We start from the raw sequence: 25,375 nt of genomic DNA on the forward strand, positions 1-25,375 counted from the left end.
CAAAAGAGCAGCTGTGGGCAGCATGAAAAACAGCAACAACAACTATAACTCTAAAGAGATGGATGAAACCCATTGTTATTTCATTAAATCACAATGTTGGGGTTTTAGGAAAAAAGCTGTAAGCAATGAGCCCAGAAACTAAAATTTGAGTATGATTTATCATGCTACATCCATAATTAACCAATATCCCAGAACTAATGTTTTTGAAATATCTTTTCGCTAACATATATTTAAGTTCTTAAAGTAGATAACATCTATACATCCAGTTTTGTAAGATTTTTGAGAAGAGGCTTTACATTTATATTGTGTTCCCACCAAAAAATTGTATTTTCCCTTCTGTGTAGATGAAGGTAGCATTATTAATAGCCAGAGTGGGGTATACATTTATATTAACTCAATTTTCTTTGATGGAAGTGCCTGTACAGCTTCTTTGAAAAGATCGCCACCTAGGGGAAATTAACAAGAGTTAATAAAACATCTGCAATGCACCACATATGCTGCGTATTATCTAATGGCGTATGTATTTAAGGAAAAAAAATGCAAAACTGTGTCATATTTCAGCAAATGTGGTGGGCCACCTAGGAAAAATAGACTACTTTGTAGACCTAGAAAGTGTGCTTGGGCACAATTTTATTGTTATTTCTAACTAACATAGAACTGCATGTAGCTTTTGTTTATTCATTAGGGCTTGATTTTAATGACTTTCTCCATATCCAGAGAGATTTTAGAATATAGATTTTTTACAAAATAGATATCCATTTGATTATGAGTACAAAACATATTTTTGGCAACTTTTATTATTAAAAATAATAGTTTTAATTAGTACAAATGTTAAGATTCTTACATGTAAAAGAATTTCTATCTGAATTAAGCCTCAGAAATTAACAAAGATGTTTCTCCTTGAACTCATTTATTTGTTTCTGAGAATTTATAGCTAGATCTCCAAATGAGAGCAAGTAAAGTGGGAAATAATTTAGTTGGTTCATTCAAGTAAAAATGGATTATTTTTCTTTCCTTCAATTTCTGATATTTTTGATAAATGTCTTAGAGAATCACTGCATTTTCTGAAAGCACATTTAACATAAGATATGATCCATGTTATAATCTTTACATGCTATGTTGCAGATATGGGAACCTGAAAGAATGCAACCTATCTTTAAGTTGAAATGGATGCTTTAGCAACCATGAAAAATTTATGTTTCGTTTTATAAAAACAAGCTACTAATTTCAAAAGTCAACTTTCTAAAAAGTCAAAATGTAATTTTAAATTAAATCACACGCTCTGAAGATAATTTTTGGTTAATTAGATACTTTTAGATCATAAATTTTAATGCATCAATATTATAAAGTAGGCAAGAGTCTCATAGGGAAAAAAACTTAAGGGATTATTTGAAAAAGTTTTATGTATACTGTGTTTACAATTATTAGAACAGTTGTCAAACTGTCTAGTGACTGCCTGTTAACTCAGTCTTCCCCATTAAGTGGAAAAACTCTTGGTGACAGTGAGTATTTTTATATACAATTACGCCTGAGGTGCTATTTGAGCAGTATCTGTTCTGATTACTTGGTGCCCGTAGAACCAGTAGTTAAACAATTTGAATATAACTTCTAGGTGTATCTACAGCATTTAGAAGAATGCCGAACATTTAGAAGGGACATGAGACACAATGGGTGAATGAATGAATAAATAGACCCTCAAATTAGGCCTGTCCCCTGCTTTAAGTATATGTTTATGGAATCTATAACCCTCTCATATACACACAAAAATGAGTCTACTGTAGAAGGCATAGTTAATCTTTGTAAGGTAAAGGTAAATACAAATTATTCTATCCCTTTTGAGATTATCCCTGCCACAATCATCTTGATAGATAATCAAGAGCTAGTGGTACACCAAAGGAAATTGTTTTGTCATATGAAATTATATGTATGTAATTATTTAGTGTGTATATATACACACAACATATTATATATGTATGTATACATATACAATATGTATATATATTGTGTGTATATCTATATATAGATATAAAATTTTAGAAATCAGTAGTATACTTGATCATGGAATAGAAAAGATTCTTTGATGAACTAAGATGAACTTATATACCTGGATAAGTAAACTTGATATTTTATCCCTGCCTATTAAAATCGTTTAAATTATTTGGCAATCCAACTGTAACATTCCTTAGCTATGCTAAATTCAAGAAGCACTAATTATCTTCAGTTTGCAAGGTGGATGTGTTTTAAGGTATACCAACATTTAAACTCTGTCTTTTCCTTTACTTCTGGCTGAATCTAATGGTACTTTTAGTGAAATAGGAGTTGTAATATCTTACCTGTAATAGTGTTCTGAGACAAGTTCTTATTTCTTACTAAATCTAATCCATATTGTCTATTTAGATTTTTGCCTACCCTGAAATTCCTGATACTTTCATGGCTCATCTTTTCAACTTTTAACTTTCATTCTTTATTATATCCATTTTCTTTCGACTGACCTCCAGATAGTGGCTATTACTTTGCCTTTATACTGTATTTTTTTTTTTTTCTAATTGTGACTGTCATATAGCAGCTCTTGGGCTCTTCTCCTGCCAGTAGCTAGTAGTTTTCCATTTCTACCCAATTCCATTAGTAAAGGCTGATTCCTAATTTAGAGAATTAAGAATTCTGCAATCAGAGTGAGCTTTATACTTTCACCTCAGAAGAAACGGAAAAGGGGTCAGGGAACTGCTTTAATGATGTGAATAGCCTAGCACAGTTTTGCACTCTGCTGTTTTACTCTCTTTAAAACATCTCATCACATAAATAATTTATCACAGAACTTTTGGACATCAATTACTGAGACTCAGCACTTTTTCCAGGACAGCATTACGATATGCGGTATGACTGCAAAAGTTTGGCTTTGGCTATTGACTCAAAGTTATGTCCTTGAATAATCTGAACTTAATCTAAGATTTCATCACACTCCCCTCCATTTCAGAGTGGACTTAATTGTATAAGGAAACAGACTATGTGGCTTCCAACCTCTATCACCTATTAGCTGTGGGATCTTGGGTAAGTTGGTCAAGAGCTCTTAGCATTGGCTTTTTCACTGCTAAACTCAGCATATGTTCTGAATACAGCTTCTACACAAGGTAAACACTCAGCAAAGTGAAACAGAATAAAATAAGTGTTGGCTATGTCAAGCTTCACCAGGTACTCTAAATTTTAAAATTACAATAGTCTAAAAATATATTTTATGTGCCTTTTAGAAACAGGAACATTGACATGAGGTATTTTCAAGATGGTTTATTTATACTCATGGTGATTCTGCGGCCCAGCAAGTTGGAACCAAGAGCTTCCTGTTACATTATAAAATTTTGTGTTCAATTCCTGTGCAAATCTATGCATGAGGACAAGGTTATTATACCACACAGTTTAGCGTACAAGAGAGGTGGTTGAGTCTCTACTTACTCTTTCTTCTGCTTTCCTAATGAAGTAGGTTTTAGTACACACATGGATAAGTCATTATGCTTCTCTGTTGGAACTACCTAAGAATCATGGATCACTTCATAGATTTATTTCTATTTTATTCTTTTTTAATATTGAAATTATGTATTAAGAGCTTCTTATGTGCAAGATTGTGCACTGGAACTAGAAAGATGATCAATTCCTTGCCCTATAGCCTTTTCTAGCAGAAGAGAACCACAGGTAATTAACGATAATTTAGAAAGGATAATGGAAGTATCAATAAAGTGAAGTGTTAAGGAAGTACAAAGCAAGAAGTACAGAGCACCTCTTTCTAGAAGTACCGTGGAGTAACTGATGAATGCATCACTAAGGCAGTTGTAAATGTAGAAACTACCTCTCAGGCTAAGGCAGAGCCCACTCGTAGCATTGATTTGTGCTCCCACTAGACCTAAATAGCAGCTGGAAAGAGCTGGGAATCAGGCAGCAATAAAAATATTAATTATCTTCTGGGTGCCAGAGCAACAAACAAGCAAGTTTATTTATTTCCCTAACAAGATGTACTCTAATTAGTGGCCATGACCATTAACAGATTACACCGTGTTTGAGTCCCAGGGGGTGACTGACTATCACAAGTCCTGCTTTTACTACCAGGTCAATGGATACATACTCTCATTTTTACTTCTCGGGATTAAAGAGTTAAGCATTATCTAGTTTAGCAATTTCAATTTTGATAATTGTCTTGTCTATTGTCAGTATTTAAAGGAAAACAAATACACTGTCAGTATAGATTGTGAATGTTAATTAGTGATGTTACTGTCAAAAAGACTTTGAATAGACAGAAGTATTGTAGAAACACCTTTAGATAAAATATGATTCATGGAATAAAGTTATTCTAACTATATCAAAATAATAATCCCTAGACATACAAGGAATCTTGTGGGCCAATGTTTTCCCCCTTTCCTTCACACACTTTGGTAATTTATGTTTATGTCTTAGTCTTGTAGGTCAAAAAGATACTAACTTTTAAAAACCAAGCCATATAGCAGCATATTCAAATAAATAATGTAAATATCTATCTTAATAGATAGATATTCTTAGTGCTTTGTCACAATACCATTACAGTACTCTTTTTGCATTTGTATTAATGTATTATGTATTCCAAAAAATGCATCAGTGAATATAGTACAAGAGCTCATCAATCATTAGCTTACATGTAAATGTTTTGCCTTTGCCACTAGGTGGCACCTACATGTTAATAGTTGTAGAGCATAAGTTCTACATAAGAAGGCAAAATAGACAGTGAAGGAGAGAAAAGTAAGCTATTTTATTAAATCCGTTTTGTATTTCAATATTTGTTCAGGAAACAATGTAAAATTCACAAATTTGTTTAAGACTAAGGGAAAACATTAAATACTCATTATTCTTTTTTAAGAGAAAATGAACATTGATTTTGGAAAAATTCGCTGGGGGTTGCCAGGGGAACATATAGAACCACTTAGTCTTGACCTCAGCTTGCCATCTTATATTATAATCTCCCAGTTCAAGGAAATTCTGCAATCAATAAAACATCAAGAAAAAATAAAAACTGTAATTATATATGGCAGCACTAAAATTCTGCTTTTGGTAGTACTATTTAATGATAAATGTCATATGAAATGTCTAGTCTAACAGAAATTTTTGTGAGAAATGGTAAATTAACACTAGTTAAGAGTCTTAAATTACTAGGACTAAAAATGACATGCTTAAAATCTAAATATATTCATAGGAGAGGATACACAATGCATGATAACAGAACTATCAATCATTATAAAAATTTCAAATGCCATCTGAAACCATCAGAAGATGCCACTATTAATAACTTAAATAACATCTAAAAATGCCAGTTAATGTCAAATCTAAATTTTTAACGAGAAATGTGGATTTCTAGTCTTAGGTGTTAAAAGTTTACTCAAAATAACCTTCCCAGGATAATAAAATATCACCAATAGAATTTGAAAGAAATCAAAAAGTAAAAGAACATGCAGTAATCATTAAAATTTTATTACAACTCTTGGTACTGTCTATGCTTCACTAAATATTGCATTGCATTTATTTTTTGAAATCACAGTATTGAATTTAGGCAGCACAAACTTAATAGCTGAATAGAATTATAGTGTCCAGCTCATGAGAAGAGTGCATGGATAGTATGTGATTAGTGTCTTAAGTTGAGAATAACCATTCTAAAAGCAACATCCAAAAAAGAAAAGGAAAAAGATTTAGGATGAAGCAAGCAGCCTAGAAAGACGGTAAGTCAAAGCGTATGTAACACGAACAGTGGTATAAATAAGTAGGGGAGCTTCTCCAAAAGATAGTCCAAATACAGCCAAGTCCTTTTTCGTTTGAAATATAATACCTTTGTTTATTTTCCTATAATGCAAAACTAGGACCAGTTGGTGGAATTGGTGGTCAAAAGCAAAAGCCTTCCTTTTTTTTTTTTTTTTTTCAAGGTAAGCGTCTTGCTCTATCACCCATGCTGGAGTGCAGTGGCTCCATCTCTGCTTACTGCAACCTCCATCTCCTGGGCTCAAGCCATCCTTCCACCTCAGCCTTCCAAGTAGCTGAGGCCACAGCCATGGGCCACCATGCCTCAGATAACAAATATTACTTTTTTTGATGGGGATGGGTTTCTCCATGTTGCCCCTGCTGGTCTTGAACTCCTGGGCTCAAACAATCCCAAAGTGCTGGGATTACAGGCATAAGCCACTGCACTGGGCCAGACATTTTCTTTTTTTTTTTTTTTAATTAAAACTAGAACTTCTTATTGCAGGAAATAGGACCATGTATTTTAAATTGCAAAAAACAGTTCTGCATGTGATCTTCCTATAGAAAACAATATATTTTCAGTGTAAAAAGAAGGGAGGAATAAAAGATTTGAGCTGATGACCTTTTAACATACAAAGTCTTCAAGCTTTTGATTTAAAGCTATTGTTTGTATGTTAAATTTCACAACAATTGAGATAATTATTGATACTCTAGTAGTTGGAAACCAGAGTTAGAAATACATGCATGGTCTACATGTTGGAAATAATTTTGTTATACTAAGGTAGACCTACTAGGGTATTATAGCATCTGCAGTGGAGAAATGACCCTAGCACGTTGTCAAAAGTCACTAGGGGCTCAAAGTTGTAAGGCATTAGGACCTAGTGTTCATAGTTACAGAGAACATTTTAGCTATATTATGTAGTATCCTATAACTGTCCATTATTCAAGGAGGGCAATTGTCAGTCACTCCCCTTGGGAATCCTTCTGAATATAGGATTTTTCTGTTAGAGAAACTCTGCTATGTACCTCTATTTATACAAGTATTTATATGTAAGCGGATTTTCTAAAATGGTTGACATCTAAAAGTTAAATTCTGCACTTGTTATACCCATCTTGACTGATTTATTTTGAAATGAAAGTATGCTTGATTTGAGGCAAAGCCAGAGAAGTATTTAAATGTAGTTTGTTCCAGGAATACATTTGTCTCAAACACTCCCTCCCTGCCTCCTACCCTGCCCCTTATAGTAGAACTACTACATCATATTATCATGCAGCAATATGTAGGTACAGCAGTGAAAGGTTCTCCCCAGAGCCTGAAAGTTTAAGGGAATGAATAACTCCTCCCTTCTCAGGCAGAGTCCCAAGACACAAGACCACTTGCGCCAGCAGCCTGCATCCGCAAGATAGCAAAAGCAGGAAGAGAGCTGCCTGGAAAACACCTACCCTGGCCAGAAGACATGTATCCCTGAAGATTAAGAAAGAGGACATCTGGGTACTAAGTAGCAGTCACGTCAGACTGAGACACTTCCTGTTTACAGAGGGCTATAAAACCCCCCTGTCCCATCCTCACTTGGGGATGACGCCATTTTAGGCCTCAGCCCGCCTGCACCCAGGCGCTCATTAAAACAGCAGGTTGGGCCCCACTGTGGCTCACGCCTGTAATCCCAGCACTTTGAGAGGCCAAGGCAGGCAGATCACGAGGTCAGGACATCCAGACCATCCTGGCTAACACGGTGAAACCCCGTCTCTACTAAAAATACAAAAAATTAGCCAGGCACGGTGGCGGGCTCCTGTAGTCCCAGCTACTCAGGAGGCTAAGGCAGGGGAATGATGTGAACCTGGGAGGCAGAGCTTGCAGTGAACTGAGATAGCGCCACTGCACTCCAGCCTGGGCGAAAGAGGGAGACTCTGTCTCAAAAAAATAAAAATAAAATAAAATAAAATAAAATACAGCATGTTACTCCACATCGCCTTGTGTTGTGGTGTTTGTTGGCGCGGCTTTCTGGGCTCAAACCAATACAAGAACCTTTCAAGCAGTATATTCTTCAGTGTCTTGATCCTCCAAATAACTCTCTTCTAATTCCTCCTGACCACAAAAAGAAAAAAGCACTTATACTCTAGGATGGCTGATTCCAGCCCAGTGTCCTGGCAAGGGTGAATTACACTTTGCATATCACACTCTTGATATTTGTGTGTGCTAGCATAAGAATTATAATTGAAACAGGGATTTAAGTATCTCTTGTCTAGGTGCCTACCCTCCTTGGACTCAGGTCAAATTTATTAAAGGAAGTTTTGTTTCTAGATAGGTTGTTTGAAATAAAACAACAGTATGTTCAAGTAACACAGTGTACCTACAGCTTTTAACTAAAATAGAGGACTTGGGTCCTGAAACAATTTCTTTTGATTTTCAGGTATTTTATCTATTAAAAGGGAGATAAAGCATTAGTTCATAGGGTAGTTATATGTTTAAATGTGATCATGTATGTTAATTACCTTACATGTATTCAAATGTGTTTTGAAATCTAATGTCTACATTTTGATAGTTTAACTGTTCTACATAAGGGACTTACTACAGCCATTAAATATTGTTTGGCATTTTCATATATCTGTATCTGTATCTTAATCTACAATGAGCTTAACTTTAAGTGTAGCATAAAACAGAATCTTCAATAAAGTAATATTAGGAATGATATCCAGTTATTTTATGCACCTATAAAGTTACCTATAAATTCTTATGAATATTTTTCTAAAGTAAAATTTTGATTTTACTTTATAGACGAGAAGCAACAAAGCAATATTTATAACAACTTCTCCCATTCAGGCATTTTTTTCCCACCAAATGCATATATTGATATACATACACATAAAATATTCCTGTGTTACGCTGTCATCATATCATTTTCATAAACTATTAACCGACAGAACTTTTTTTTCAAGTATTACAGTTGCATTGATTTTGATTTTGAAAATATACATTCAACTATCCATTGCTTCTATGGAACAGGACGGGTAACTCTTAACACCAACCATTAGAGCATTAACGTCAACCGTAAAAGGAAACATCATTGACCTGGGGCAAGGGCAGGTGCAGGGGGAGATAAAGGGTAGAGAACATTACCTTGGGAAAGAGTCCAACTCTAGAGATTTAACTAGTTCTCATATAGTCTGCATAATGGTATCTGCCACTCAAAGGTAATGAATCTGATTACAGTTATACTAGGGGGAAATAGGACAGAGGTAATGAATCATTTTGTTATTTTGGGAGATTTTACATTTGCAGTTGCTTGCATCACTAACAAATAACTTTTAGACACCAAATAATATGTCTATGACCTCATTTGTGCGTTTACTGAATACTTACTATAACTAGGAAGTATTGAATGTCACCGTTTGGAGTGCTTGGTAACTATCATCTCACTTAGTCTTTACAATCTAATTTCATCCATGAGGTAGGTACTATAGATGAGGAAACTGAGATGTCAAAATTTCAGTAACAATCCTGAGGTCACACACGTAAAAAATGATAGTTTTGAATGCATAAACCATAATCTTAATCATTAAATTCCCGTGAGGCTTCTGCAATGGATCTAACACCTGGGTGTCAGTGCTGCTGGTTCATAGACCACACTTTAAATGTCATGGCAGTAGACCATGTGAAGTGTCCATTTACACACTATTTTACCAGAAGCCAAAACTACATTTCAAGGACAAGTTGGTTCATACTTAGTTCTGTGATATTAATAACAACTGAAATATCTGATATGTCAGCCTCATAGAATTGCTATGAGATTTTCTGGGCCTTGCTAATAAATTTAGACTCAACTAGTGTTCAGAAATTATGTGAGATAACTTTATAAAATGTAGTTTAACATATAACGGTCAACAGTGTTTTGCAGTTATAACACAATTCTTCTTAAATATTGAGTATTTTGTCTTCACAATATACCTAAGTGATAAAGTATAATCACATTCTTCTTAAATATTGAGTATTTTGTCTTCACAATACACCTAAGTGATAAAGTATAATCACTAATACTGAGGAAACAGAAACCCAAGACAAGTGGCTACCACAACAGGTCACTTAGGCAGCAGGACAACACACATCCAGGCCTTCCCATGCCACATCCAAATCTTTTCTTCTCTTCCATTAGCTGACCTTGACAATGGAGTGTATTCCACTAATTAACTAAAACTAAATAAAGAAAACTGCTACGCAGCTACTGAAACAGCTAAGATAGCCACATTCTGATTTTCATTTTAATAGATAGATAATCAAGGCCAAAGTGATTTGACAACATTGAGTAATTTTCAGTTGTTTTACATTAACATAAACCTTATTGAATACAAAACATGGCTGCATGTATCGTTTTATTACGCTGCTAAAAGCAAAATACAATTCAAGGACTTTTTTTTAGTCTTATCGACTCCCTTAACCCAAGGTCACCTATGGGAGATGTATCATTTATATCCCAGATCTGTAGGTTTGGTGTTAGCTGGAGGAGATTGGTCATTTCACCTCTTACATTTATTTTAATGGAACTAAATATGTTACAAATACTGTCTTCCTCATATAAGGATGTTCTAAAATTTTATAAAATCATACTCAGAGTTCAGAGTTGATCTCTAGATGTGAAGTGTACTTAGCATCTTTAGAGGGATAATATTATCATGGAAAACAAAATTCCTCTAAGTTACTGTAGAGACAAAGTAATGAAGACAAATCAAGAAATGCTGTCAGTCTCTAGAAGACGAAAATGCCAGAATCTCTACGTGAGAAACAAAACCTCAAAATAGACAGCAAAGATGCTTATCAAGCCCAAGCCCTATAATCATGTTTTATGATTTATAATATTATTTTTCTGACAATTGGCAAAATAGCTCCATTCTTGAGAGAAATGCCTAACAGGCACTTCATCCTCACTGTGTTCACCTGACAAAGTTTGAAATGATTTTAATAATAATGAATTTATTTTGGAAAATTGTATTTTCTCTTCAAGTGTACACATACCTCTAAAACTAAAGACTGGGTTTTTCAGAGCCATACACTGTAAAGGCTATGGGATCATCAAGTTTTACTGAATAAATTTTGCAAGAGGCTCTCCATGGGAGTTGAGAACTGTGGTGCTCCAATCATGCTGAGCAGGAAACCCTAATATCCCCCTCATTACATGATAGTGGGTGGTTAGAATGGTGAGTGTTCCTGGATGACCAATCCCTTCAACCCCTAACATGGGTTAATTATTTCATATTACCCGTCAGGATTAGTAAAGCAAGCATCACAGTATCTGGCTAATTATTAAAAGGAAAAAAAGGTCAGGTAGAGAATCATCAATGACTAATAGTTTTTTCCTCTCATTATGTTTTGCTGGTGTCTATTTCAGAAGATACGGATGGCATAAAAGTGAGTAGATAATATGGTTTCTGCACCCTTCTCTCACTTGTCATTGGCCGTTGCTTCCAGACATGCTGGTCTTTCTATCCTCAGTTCCTCAAAGGCATCAAGCTCCTCTCAGCTCTTGGCCTTTGGACTTAGGGGTCCCTCTGCCCACAATAAACAGCCTCAGCCTTACTCCTGGGTTCGCTAGTGATCTATGTTTTTATAGTGGTACATTTCCTTCAGACCACTTGCAATGAGCAATCCATCTAACTCATTTTGCTTGGCCTCCAGTAGTTCAGTATTTGTTGAATAATGGTTCATGAGCAAGAATGTAGACTCCTGAGGCATTGCATATGTTTACGTCCCTTAAAATAACTAGTGAATAACACTTTTGCATATGAAGGCTATTAATATGTTGTGAATTCTCAAATTTAAAATATTTCGCAGGAAGAAATGGAGAAATATCCAGATGGGATTGTGAATAAATTCAATCCTAAATGAAAAAAAGTCTTCTCCAGTGAGAATATACCTAAGTTTGACCTTTTGATTAAGTGTCGTGAGTAAAGTATTTATGGGTTATGACTTGCATGGATTTATTACCTAGCTTCAGGAGCTGGATTCTTGATTTCCCTCTGCGTATATGTATTAGAACAGTAAAACACATAGGGATGGCTACTTTTAATTTTATAGGTCATTCAGAAATTACATCTTGTAGAAAGTAAAGATTTCTTAGAGTTTTGGTTATTCACCACTGCAATTTGGAATGTTTGGTGTAATTTTAAAATTCCTAAGTTTTTGCCCCTTTCTTCTATTCATCCTTTTGACCACTGAAGCATTGCTGCATGGATTTGTGATATTTAAATAATGAGAAATGAGAGGCAAGGTACTTTTATTTAATACTTTTTATTATTTAATAACTTAAGTTTATCACCTTGAAAACTGCAATATATCAGTAACAATCAACATTCAGGTAAAACATCACCACACATTCTTCTCTTCAACAAATAAATGCTAACTTGTGGTTCAAAGTCAAAAGATGTAATTTCTGAGAAGGTATGTTTAAATTCATTATCTAGGGATATTCTGGAAATATGCTATGGATGGAACTTTTATCAACTGTCCAGGAAGAAATGTATTATTACTTCCTAAAAATGTTTGAACAAAAGCTATTATTTTGAATGATGTATTCTCCATAAGTAATTGCTGTTTAGACATCAGAAACCAGCTCACACAGACTCACGCTTACACATCTTTTACTCTCCTTTATAACAAAGACAAATTGAAAAATGAAATAAGATATTCCACCCCCAAAAGGTCAATAATCTTTTTCTCTAAAAAAATCTATTCTGCAAAACATTTTTTATGGCTCCTCAGAACTTAGGATAAAGACTCTATCCAATAAAGAGGCTTCAAAACCTAAGCTATGTTCCATTGTTTGCAGTTACCTTGGACTTTAACTAGATGTGCAAGTTGACTTCTGACCATGGGGAATCCTCTCCATGACTGGATTATGGATTGTTGAGGCCATGGCAGATAACCAGTTCCACAGAAGCAACTTCATGTTTTTCTGAGGAAGATCCATAGCACTGTGGAACAAGGAATATCAATAAGCGATGCCACAAGAGACTGCAAATGGGGTTAACAAAATACAACCCTCAAAAATGAACTCTGATGGTGGAAAAATCTACGAGGTAAAATATTGTTGAAAAAAAATACAGGGATTGAAAATGACTTCAGTTATGTTAAGAGCACTGGTGAACATTCAGTAGCGTTAGAATGTGCTTTCTTATGCATGTAACAAACTATCTCTTCATGCCAAGCTCATTAAGTGGCTAAGTTGTATAAATTTGTTCAAAAACAAACGCTTTTTCAACATTTATAGATTTTTAAAAAAAACAGCAACTTTGTTTTCTAGAGGGGAAAACACCAAGTGAAAATATTCTAATGGTAGTAATAAAATACTTGGCCTTTAATCAGTTCCAGTAAAATTATATTTGAAAGCTCCCCCACCACCACCCATAGTCATACACATACGCATCAAATTTTAAGCATTTTATAATGGCCAAAGAAGGTGTTTACATCTGTTTATTAATGGAACTCACTTTTTAATCAGTTTTTAATAAATTGCTAATCCAGTTTAGCCTCAAATCAGTTCCATCCCTTTCCTCAATCCCTTTTCTGATGTCTAACAGTTAAAGTCCTGTGCAGTGAACAGGGATTCCTGTGGCACTTTGGGAATTATCTGCTCTGGGTTTAAAAAAGTGCAGCTTATAAAGTTCTCTCTCTTTTCTTCAGCCTCTACGAAGATTGATAAAGGCATTTCCAGAGGCAAATGAAATTCTTCCCCTCTCTGCTCGTTCTCCTCCAGGACCTCCTCTTCCCCTTCTACCTCCTCGTCTTCCTCCTCCTCCTCCTCCTCCACATATTCAGCCTCTTCGACCTCTTCCTCCTCCTCATCTTTGACCTCTTCCTCTTCCTCATCTTCCACCTCTTCTTCCTCATCTTCGACCTCTTCTTCCTCATCTTCAACCTCTTCTTCCTCCTCCTCGCTCACCTCCTTTGCATCACACACCTCCTGGTCATACTCCTCCTCATCATCATTTTTCTTCTCCTCTTCCTCCACCAGCAACGGGGCAAGAGACTGGTTTTCCTCTGGTTTAGGACTGAATGCTAGAGAGGGATTCTGCACAAAGCCATACAGAGCTTCCTGCAGTCCCCAAGTTTCCTCGCTGCCGCCAGGGGGCGCGTCGTTTCCGGAGGATCTGGCCGGGGAGGCCTGGCCGCTCACCGGGGCGTTCTGCGCCCTCAGCGCCTCCTGCTGACGCTCCAGCTTCTCCTGCTGCCGCATGTCCTCGTAGATCTGGTTCATGATGAATTGGGTGGTGTTGGGCGGCGCTCGCATGCCAGGCTCTCTCCACTCGTACAGCTTGACTGGCCGCGGCAGCGTGCTCACATTGGCTGGCGGGCTCCGCGGGGAGGAGCGGCGAGGGTGGTGGCGCAGGCCGCGACCCCTGCGGCCCCAGCGCTTCTTCCTGCCTGGGGGCCTCGCCCAGCTAGGGTTCCAGGACCCGTTCCAGCAGGAGCAGCAGCAAAAGCAGAGAGGGTGCAGGCCATACACCCGAAACACTTGCACTGGGCAATGGAACTTCCGGAATCCTGGAGGGGGTGGGCGCCAGGGCCCTCCCCAGCACCCCCAGTTAAAGCACACGGGTGGTTGGAACCAAAAGCCCGGGCCGTGCTGTTGCTTCGGCTGCTTCCTTGGGGGCCCATACTCGGTCTTGGGGCTATAGCGGTGCGGCCTATTGTACACTGGAGCGCCCTGGCGCCTTCGATGGCAGGACGACCAGGAGCTCAAGGAGGCCGAGTGTGCCCAGCCACCGCCGCCCAGGTTCAGAGGGTCTTCCCTTGTGTCGAGGGTCTGAGTCATCGTTCGGGGAGCTCTGAGAGGTCTAGATGGTAGCGACCCAGAAGTTGTCGTCAAGTTTTGCCAGATAGGACGGTCAGAAGAGCCTCGTCTCGTCACCCTGTCTCTCCACGCAGTGCCACGTGTCTACCCCTGGGATCACGTTTTCTCTCCAGGAGGCCGCTCTCTTCCTGGTTTGCGAGCTCTTCGGTAGTAATCGCTTGTCCTTCGCACCTGGGTTGTCTCGCCCAGGTGTGCTGGGTGGGACTGGGGCTGGGTAAGGATGGTGGGGGAGGAAGGTGTTGGCAGGCGACACGCAGTGAGACCCACTCCCGGGTCCCCCCCACACCCGGCTCTGCTGAGGCACGGGCTGGGGCCGGGGGAGGCAGGGGTTGCGCAGTTACCTGCTGCTACCTCTCAACCCAGGTGCTTCACTGTCGCCGTCCTGGCAGGACTGGGGTGGCGAGGGCAGCGGCAGCCTTTAAATACTGGCTGTGGTCTCCCGCGTGCCCACCGCGTTCTTGGTCGCCCAGGGCAACAGCCAATTGGGGTCGAAATCGTCCTCCCTGTGTGCAAGACCGGGTTCTGGCTGGAACCAGGCTCTAGGTGAACATTCGCAGGGGGCTTGTGACGTAGCGTTTGGGGGAGGCGAAGAGGGACTCAGGCTGGGTTTGTGCTGCTCAATTCAAGCACGTCTGGAGGCAGTTTATCCGAAAGCTTTGTGTCACCTTGAGACAGGCGTTTAGAAGATGGGCCTTCATCTGAACCCGGTGGGGGCGGGAGAACTTGAGTTTTGAAAACCCCACATTCTACACCTTTGGAGGGTAAAATGACACAAGCCAGGGTAGGGATGCCTATTTTTACATCAAGCACAAGTGTCTTTACATGTACTATATCACCTCTTTTGTATTAATGGAAAATTAATGGAAAATTACTGGAGAAAGAAAACTTGGCCCAACCTCTTACCTTCTGGCCGGTGCCAACTCTTCTTACTCCGAGGAAATGGAATTCATAATACATAAAACAAGGCCACAAACATTTATTATTGCATGTGCTTCCTGACACATAATCCTGTCATCTACCCTGAGAGGTAAGCGTATCTTATCACCTGTCACAGATGAGGGAACTGAGGGGTTAATTTCCCCATGGTTGTGGGGCTAATACATTTTCCGGCTACTATTTAAGCCTAAGCCTGTTTGATCCTAAAGTTAGATTCTTAATGGCATTGCTGTATGTTCTACCAAACCACCAGTAGGACCCTTGTGATAACTAAATGACATGCATTTGGGAAGGTACTTTGTTATTGGTAATATACCATACATATGTACCTCAATTAAACAAATATTATTATTACCAGGATGAATACCACAGGTTTGTCCTTGGAAAGAGAAATATTCAGATTGTTTTTCCTTTTGTCCCTTCACTGACCATACAGTCTGTACACAGGAAGCCTTTAAAGCACTGTGGTTAAGCATATGGGTTTTAATTTAAATAAATGGGGTTCAACTTCAACTCACCAATTATTAATCTCTGTAAGCCTCAGTTTCCTTACCCATACCACGATTATACTACCTTTTCCATACAGTTGTGTAAAGAGTTAAATGCATATAGCAGGTCCTCTAATAATGTTTTGCTCAATATCATTTCCTTATAACATTGCTGAGGCAAAACAACCATAACAAAACCACATTTCATTATATGTCTTTTCATTTAAAAGTAGCAGTTTCCAAGAACCTATGATGCAAAGTGAGGGACTTACTGTAATTCCTTAAAGCACTTAGTGCAGGTACCCTGTAAGTACTCAGTAACTGTTAACCGTCATCCTTATATTTAAATACTTAATGACTTACAAAAGAGGTGATATCGTACATGTAAAGACACTTGTGCTTGATGTAAAAATAGGCATCCCGACCCTGGCTTGTGTCCTTTTCTTGTCCTTCTTTGTAAAACGTCAAGGAAAGTGCTACCATACTTGATCCTAGAGAAAACCGTCTCAGTGTATATCCCTTTATTACTTTTCTGTGCTGAGTGGAATTGCACAAAATGGAACACTGCCCGCTGGGAACTTCGGTCTATATAAGGCTCCATTAAATGCCAGAAAAGCAGAATGTGTGAAAGCCCTGAAGCTAGCAAAGGTCATTTATGCATTCCTGGCTGAAAATAGAGAACAGTGTAGGGGGTTTTGGATCAGGACTCCAACATTTGCCCTGAGACCTGTAGAATCCACAGGCTTCATTTAATTTCATTTGCTCTGGGGTTTGCTGAGGACAAGCCTGTTTGACTCAAAAGTACAGAATGCTGACATGTTTAGCCTGCAGTATCCCTTTCTAGATATGGACTCACCTTTGGCAGTTATTCTGACCCTGCTCTGCTTACTCAAAATTGAATGGTGAGAGCCCAGATTTATTTTTTCTAAGGACCTATGTGTCGTGCAAAAATGGGTTTTAATTGAGAGCATTACAGATGGACCATGTTGCTGTATTGGAATCCCAATCAGTTTCTTTTTGTTTTAAAATAGATGGTTAACTCATTTTACAGGTAATTAAGGACATCATTTTTTGATCAGTTGATGTGACCTTTATACAGCTAACCTTGGCATTATATACTTTTTGCATGGTGAGAATATTTATTCTCCCTACTAAAAAGCATTGACACGTTATTGCCTTGCCCAAATTTTCTTAAGAGAAGCAGCAATTTATTATTTTGATTATGATTTTAGTTTTACAAAGATTGGACTTATAATACAAGTTTTGAATGTACTGGTAAATCGTCCAAGAAAATTTACCACTGAAGCATGTTAAAAAGTCAGACATTTATTTAATTTTTAAAGACACACTTTTATAGTTTTTTTTAATGACAAATGATTGTGTGTGTGTATACATATATATAACCATGTGATGTTTCCATACATATATACTTTATGGAATGATGAAATTAGGCTAATTAGTATATTACTTCAAGTATTTGTCATTTAATTTTGGTGAGAATTTAAAATCCTCTCATGGCTATTTTGAAATACACAAGACATTAGTGTTCATTGTAGTCACCTTGATGTGCATTAGAACACCAAACTTACTCCTTCTCCCTACCTGTAACTTTGTACCTGTTGACCAATGTAAGGACACATTTTTAATTGACCCATATTCTTTCAGTACCATGAAATGAAATATTCTGATTCAATATTGAATATAACACATTCATCCTGTTATTGAATATTGTATTAGTTTTCTGTTGCTGCATAACAAATGACCACAACCTTGGTTACCTAAAACAATATACATTTATTATCTCAAGGTTTTCAGGAGTCAGGAGTCCAGGAATAGCTTACTGGATCCTCTGTCTGGGGGTTCAACAGGCTGTGATATGGTTTGGCTGTGTCCCTACCCAAATCTCATCTTGAATTGTAACTCCCATAATTCCCACATGTTATGGGAAGGACCCGGTGGGAGATAATTGAATCATGAGGGTGGTTTCCCCATAATGTTCTCATGGTAGTGAATAAGTCTCACGAGATCTGATGGTATTCTAAGGGAAACACCTTTCACTTGCTTCACATTCTCTCTTGCCTGCTGCCATGTAAGACGTGATTTTGCTCCTCCTTTACCTTCTGCCATAAGTGTGAGGCCTCCCCAGCTGAGTAGAACTGTGAGTCCATTAAACCTCTTTTTCTTTATAAATTATGCGGTTACGGGTATGTCTTTACTAGCAGCTTGAGAACAGACTACTACAGGCTGCAATTAAGGTTTTGAATGGTTTGAGTTCTCGTTGATGTACTCAACTCAGAAAAATTCACACCTAAGATCATTTATGGCATTGGCAGAATTTATTCCCTGTGACTCTAAGACTGATGGCCCTGCCTTTTAGCTGTCTGTTGGCTGGAGGCCACCTTTAGGACTTGAGGCCACCCACTAGTCTTAGAGGCTAAGGGCAGTTTAGACACTGCCCACAGCAAGAACTGTGGGCTTCCTCAGCAGGGCTGCTCACATCATCAAACTGGCAAAGATAATCTCCATAGTTTCTCCTAGCAAGATGGAAAGTTGCATATGTAAATACAGACATATACACGTGTGTGTGTGAAAATGTGTGGCTGTTTATCATAATCCTGGCCTTGACATTCTTGCCTTGACATAATCCTTGGCTTTCTATCACCTCTGCCATCCTCTGTGGGTTAGAAGCAAGGCGCAGGTCCCCGTGGACACGCAGTGTGGAGGGGTTGGGGCGTAGGTTCTGCTATGTTTTATGTTGTGCAGAGCATTACGTTTTTAAGTTGAAAACATATTGCAATTTTGGTGTTGGTTTTTGTGCATTTGTGTGACTTGAAATGAAGAGTTCTAACACTTGATGGCAGTAGTAGCTCATTCAAAATATAGTCAGCAACAGTTCCTATACAAAACAAACTGAGAAGTAAACACCTCATTTTTGTGTTTTATCATAAATTCAACTTTTAAACAATTCCAGGTTGCAATATTAATTACCTTTTATTCTTGTGCGTAGAATTGGGTGCTTTTATTTATTATACTTTAGCATTTTTCAATTGACTTTGAAAAAGCAAACCTCTGCCAATTAAACTTGTAAATAAAATTCTTCAGAGAGAAGTTGGATATGCCCAATCCAGTCAGATAAATTAAATTCAACAAATATTTTTTAGATCCATCTATGTCACTAATACAGTGCTATGTGATACAAAAATAGAATGCATGTTTGCTTAAAGTAGTTTTAAAGTATAATGTATTCTGCGGCAGTAGTATGCAGTGTTCATTTTTTTCTTGGCAAATAACCTGTAATATTTAGAGAAAAATAAACATATATAGCCATTGAATAGAAGAAAAAACAATTTGATGCTTAAAAATATATGTTCTGTCAGGCTTGCCTTTTCCTATTGCTGACATCCACGCAACAGGATTTTAAAACCAAAGGGTCAACGCCATCTTGTGGTCACAAAGTCTGAGTACAAAGTAGTAAGCCTTTCTAGCTTTTCAAAGGTGGGATAGAGATTCAAAGGGACATATTGCTTTCTCTTAACAATTTGGGAGATTTTGGGGTTAGTTTGCAGATTTTTGAGGTGTGTTGTGCATCAGGGAACACCATTGTGGTTTTTTTCCATTTATAAATCCTCGAGTCATTTTAAGCAAATTTTGAAGAGGGAGTTAACTTTGTGATGACAAAGACAATGTTTCTATAGATTCAGAGAAATAAGAAATGCCAGTTTTACAAATCGTAGTACTATGTGTAGGTATTATTTGCTACTACCTTTTGAAGTTATTATTGATCCTATAACAGTTCAAGATTTGCAGAGGATTAACACAGCATGTTGTAGTTATCACATCTGAAAAACCTGAACACTCAGAAATACTTAGATGGGAATTGTTAGCCTGGTCATGTTTGCTTATAAGTAGTTTTAAAGTATAATGTATTCTGGGGCAGTAGGATGCAGTGTTCATTTTTTTTCTTGGCAAATTAACCTGTAATGTTTAGAGAAAAATAAACATATATAACAACTGAATAGGAAAAGAAAGCAATTTGATGCTTAAAAATATATGTTATGTTTTAATCAGAAGTCAGTTTTAAATTTAGAGTTTTCAAATAAGAATGTGAGGTATTTGAAATGGCCACTTAAATATGATACATTTAGCAGCATCACTAAAATATTATCATCACATTTTAAGAGTTATAGTAAGCACTTCGTCTTAGGGTTCATGTAAAACTATATCTGCAAAGCAACCTTATTGGGAGGCAGTCATAATGCCTGTGAGAATGTTGGCTAGCACCATAACATTTGTATAATATTGTCCTTTTTATCCCAGTATTTTATTTTATTTATTTCATTTTATTTCTTGCTAAAGACTCTTCTTCCCCCAGATTCTGTAATAATTGTATGCTGAGTAGGCTGTGAGGACAGAAAGTTATTCTATGCCATTTGTGGGGGAAATCTGTTATCATCAATAATGTTCTTGTAGGCAGGACCTCATTAAGACTTCCATGGACCCCTTTCTTCATAAAAAATTAGTTAAACTCTATTTTATGACTTATTGCTACAGAAAAGAATATAATCCAGGTTTCACTGATTATTGCACATACATTATTATTACCACGTTCTCTTTATTTTAAAAGAAACTAAATATTTTCACATGTTCCAAAGACTCTTGCAAGCTGTGGGCACTGTGCCTACTGTACCTAATGAATAAGTCAGTACTGTCTGCTGGGAGTCTCCTCTTACCCTGATGGCACTAAGTATCTCAGTCCGTCTTTTTGCTGATTTTCCAGAGGCTGAAGTATTTGGAGGACTACTCTGTCCTCAGGAAATGGTCTCTCCATGGTGTTTGAAATAAGGCACTAGACCAGTGGGAAGTCACTGTTGCATACAAAAAGCTGGTGCTGATCTTTGCATCTTTGTCCAGCCTGTACACCATTTTCTTTATTTTATAAAACTGGAAAAAGGCATGTCTGTGGTACTTGAGGTGCAACAATGGAGTCAAATAGCACAGGATTTAGGAGTCGGCTGTTGATCCAGGCCAAGTTATTTAATCTCTCTTCTCTGATTTGTGACTTGGAATAGTGATTGTCTCCAGCTCCTAGGATATTGTGAATTAATACATGCTGAACACCTTAGTAGATGCCTGGCATATAGTTTGTATCCTCTAGTTGGTTGCTATTATAACAACATGTGTATACATGAATTAACTTTAAAACTACATTTAATATGCTTCAAAGTTAAACACCAGGCCTAAAAATGATGTTCTGACACTATCCTCTAAGGTGTACTCTTATGTGGCTTCTTCTATTTCATAGCAGTGATGTTGTGTAGCTCTTATTTCTTTTTTAATGAGAGTTGAGCAAAGTTGTCCTGTGGCTGTATGGACACTCTGGGAGCTACAAGTTTGTCTACTGACAATGTTAATCATTTAACCTCATTAAAATGCATACACAATAAGATATAGCAAATTATTTTTCTTTCTCTCTTATTACTTTCATTTATATTTCCCACAAATGCAAGCAAAAGTAACATTAGAATGTAGTTTTGTCTAAAAATATGTCTACATGTTTAAAATAACTGAATTTTTCAAAGAATCATTGCAATTCTTTTTCTTAAACTATAACAAATGAATCAAAACGAAATCATCCACTTGGCTACCTCACTGGCATAGCAGAAATTGAAAAGTCAGTGACATTGTGTATTTCTTTGTTCACATAGAGACATCATCAAAGGGTAACTATTCCATCCCAGAGATACAATAATAAAAAGCTTTCATTAAATGTTACTAATATTTCCTTATTATTCTCAGTGATGACTGCTATCATCACTATTTTTTATGTGTTTCTAGGAGGATTTAAGAGTAGAGAAAGAAGGTCATTATCTGTGGTGAATCACCACTTGCTTATACTACTAGGATTTGCAGATTGTGTTAGGTAGAATTTTAAAGATAGGTCTCTGAGATTTCTGCCTTCTGGTTATTCAAACATTCTTCTAGGTATTGTTAAAAAACAATTACAGGGCCGGGTGTGGTGGGTCACACCTTTAATCCCAACACTTTGGGAGGCATGCAGATCACTTCAGGAGATCTAGACTATCCTGGCCAACATACTGAAACCCCGTCTCTACTAAAAATACAAGAAAAAAAAAATAGCTGGATGTGGTGGCATACACTTGTAGTCCCAGCTACTGGAGAGACTCAGGCAGGAGAATTGCTTGAACCCGGGAGGCAGAGGTTGCAGTGAGCCGAAACCACGCCACTGCACTCCAGCCTGTCAACAGAGCGAGAGTCCGTCTCAAAAAAAAAAAAAAAAAAAGCAAATATAATTAAAAACCCAAACCAGTTGGCCTTTTTTAAGTTCATATGGAAGCTACCTGAGTGGGCTTGCCCCTACCAAAAGAGTACTTTAAAAGAGGAGAATTTTATCTGGATAGTAGGAGATGAGGAAATCAGAGAGATTGAAAGTAGAAGGAGGATTTGACATGCCATTTCAAAGACATTTGACATGTCTTTGAAAATGGAGGAGGCCTTGTAATGAGGAGTGTGGGCGTCATCCAGAAGATGTGGGGAGCCTCTGGCTGACAGCTAGGTATTGGGGACCTACAACTGCAAGGAAAAAAAATTCTTCCAAAAAGCCAGATAAGCCCAGAAGTGGGCTTTTTATGTCTTTCATGCAAGAACCTGGGGAAGAACAACTGGATTTTGGTCTTTTGAAATCTTAAGTAGAAAACCTAGGTGAGTCTTGTGGAACTTCTAATTTAGAACAAATATGACATAATAAATAGGTGTTGTTTGAGTTGCTAATTTTATGGAAATTTTTGTCAGGCCACAGTAGAAATCTAATATATATGTACAACATTAAGATACAATTCTACTTTTAGTCTGGTGCATGGTCATATAGTTATTACAAAGTGTATCTAAAAAGCCAAAAGAAAAGCTTCTAAATAAGTTTTTAATTGTCACTGGTTTGTGGCATTTGATGGTTAGATGGTCATTCTATTTGAAAGTTTTCAACTTTTGGGGTATACAAATTTGATTAATGATTAATTTTTCTCCATAGATCTCAAGCAAATTAACGGATCTTTTTTGTTATTAAAGACATGGAGGTGTTTATACTTTTTAACCGAACCAGAAGAACGTTAATGCACCTAAAGTGGAAGATATTAGAGCAATGCTCTCTAGTCATTACATTTTGAAAATTTTTGATTTAACTGTAGTATCTATATTTAGCAACATACAAGGAATGGTGTAGAGCAATGGGGAAAAATTCAAATAATTTAGACAAATATATTTGATTGAAAGATACAGTTGAAAAATATATTTAGTGTTTTTCAATGCTGGAGGAAGTATATTGCCAATTGTCTCATTTTTTAATATGTTAATTCAGAAATAGACTATGAAGTGATGAAAAGATTTGCTACTAAACCATCTTAGTGAAGTTCTAGAGAATTATGTACTTTCCCACACTGTTGGTGAAAGTGTAAGTGGTTACACTGTCTTTGAAGGTCAATTTAGTAATATTTATTAAAATTTAAAATAATAATCTAATCTTTGACCCAGAATTCTACTTTCATGATTTTATCAGTACATGTACTCTCACATGTATACAAACTTATTCATGTTCAAGCAAGGGTATTCTTTGCAGTTTGGTGTAAATGAAAAAAATGTGCATCCCTGTGATGGACTGATATGTGGTTTTCAGAATCAGTACAGCTATATGTGCTGATATGGAATGATCATCCAGCAATAATTTTAAACTAAACAAGCAAAGTTCAGAATAGTGTTTATTTTCTGTACTTAAAAATGTGTATTTTAGGCCGGGCGCGGTGGCTCAAGCCTGTAATCCCAGCACTTTGGGAGGCCGAGACGGGCGGATCACGAGGTCAGGAGATCGAGACCATCCTGGCTAACACGGTGAAACCCCGTCTCTACTAAAAAAAAAATACAAAAAACTAGCCGGGCGAGGTGGCGGGCGCCTGTAGTCCCAGCTACTCGGGAGGCTGAGGCAGGAGAATGGCGGGAACCCGGGAGGCGGAGCTTGCAGTGAGCTGAGATCCGGCCACAGCACTCCAGCCTGGGCGACAGAGCAAGACTCCGTCTCAAAAAAAAAAAAAAAAAAAATGTGTATTTTATGTATAATACACACATTCTGGTGAAATGCACATGTAGCATGTGCACATATGTATTTGTGTAAAAAAGAAAAAGTTACTTATATGCAAGTTTTTGTTTCTTGTGGAAATCTTTATAAAATTATCAAGAAAACATTATTTCTGGGGAGCAGACCTGGAGGTGTTGCAGCTGGAAGGAAACTTACCTTTCATTGGATACTCTTTCATTGTCTTTCAGTTTTGAACCATGTATGTTCCTGTATTATGATTATACATTTTAGAAAGATGAACTCTCCTTAGAAAGTATTACTTAACTTCTTCCCTAGTATGATTATCATATCATCTTCTATATTTTCCATTTTCTATATTTTATTTTTCTTATAGGCACAGAAATACGCTACATAACTAACCAGTTTATCAAAGATCTAAAATGAGTTGTCAGCTCTTTTAAGATGATGAAAGGTTATATTTCAACAACTGGAGGTTATGTGTATTATTGTTGAATATGATTATTTGCATGGTGTGATTATAATGATTATTTCACAAGGCCATTATAATTTTCTAATACTTTTATTCTTCATGCTCTTTAGTGGATTAGGGGAATAAACATGCCTTAGTGGAAAAAAAAGGAAGAGAAAAGTTTAATTAAAAACATCTACATGTTGGCAAAAATACCTAAAGTGTTCATTTCAAAATTTTACTTTATTATGTACTTAATTTGAAATTATATAGGATATGAACTCCTAAAACTTGCAAGTGATACACAATCTATAAGAACATGTGTGAAATATTTTCTATCACTTAGTTTTGCTCTTTTTGTAAATCTTATAGGTTTATTCCTAACTCCTCTGGTGTTTTCTTAAATTACTACATTTTCATTATATTATAGCATTTTAAATTGTATTTTATGTACTCATATCATCTCTCAGAACACAATCTCAAAGTATCATGCTGAGTTTTGTTTTGGAAGAGAGCAGTAAGAATGGTTTATTTATAGTAGGCATCTTAATGCCAACCATTATCTGAAATTAGACAAGGCTCCCAACAGGCAGACGAGGCAGACACATGTATGCTTGAGGAGTTTTGCTGAGATTAATAGGGTTTCCATCCAATCGAATGTCCTCTAGTGCCTTACGAATATAAGTCAAATTTTTAACGTTGCAGAACGTATCTTCGTGCATCTCCAGAATGTTGTTATTCTAAAAAAGATGAAAATAAATTATGACAAGATACAACACATCTTTATTGATAGATAGCGCAGTCCATTGTG

The 25,375-nt window shown here is 37.1% G+C and overlaps 2 protein-coding genes across 2 annotated transcripts in view; both read right to left on the bottom strand.

The window, feature by feature from the left end:
* Positions 1–12,014: 12,014 nt before the first annotated feature.
* Positions 12,015–15,019, bottom strand: CCER1 (coiled-coil glutamate rich protein 1). The gene is made up of 2 exons (XM_025402887.1): positions 13,632–15,019; positions 12,015–13,586 (listed from the first exon to the last, which is right to left on the bottom strand). Exons 1-2 carry the CDS (start codon positions 14,547–14,549, stop codon positions 13,308–13,310), a joined length of 1,197 nt encoding a protein of 398 aa, XP_025258672.1. The 5' UTR covers positions 14,550–15,019; the 3' UTR covers positions 12,015–13,307.
* Positions 15,020–24,656: 9,637 nt separating this feature from the next.
* EPYC (epiphycan) overlaps positions 24,657–25,375 on the bottom strand; it is a 49,529-nt gene continuing 48,810 nt past the window's right edge. The window contains exon 7 of the mRNA XM_025402601.1: positions 24,657–25,304. Coding sequence (XP_025258386.1) covers positions 25,134–25,304 — 171 coding nt within the window. The 3' untranslated portion in view covers positions 24,657–25,133. The remainder of the gene's footprint in view (positions 25,305–25,375) is intronic.

This window comes from Theropithecus gelada, chromosome 11 (assembly GCF_003255815.1).
Source record: "Theropithecus gelada isolate Dixy chromosome 11, Tgel_1.0, whole genome shotgun sequence".
Classification (NCBI taxonomy): Eukaryota; Metazoa; Chordata; class Mammalia; order Primates; family Cercopithecidae; genus Theropithecus; species Theropithecus gelada.

Excerpts from the sequence above, each read along its gene's own strand:
- CCER1 (XM_025402887.1), bottom strand. The coding sequence starts at position 14,549 with ATGACTCAGACCCTCGACACAAGGGAAGACCCTCTGAACCTGGGCGGC. Across the intron at positions 13,587-13,631 it reads TTGAAGATGAGGAAGAAGAG|GTCAAAGATGAGGAGGAGGA; the intron begins GTCGAAGATGAG and ends GAAGAGGAAGAG.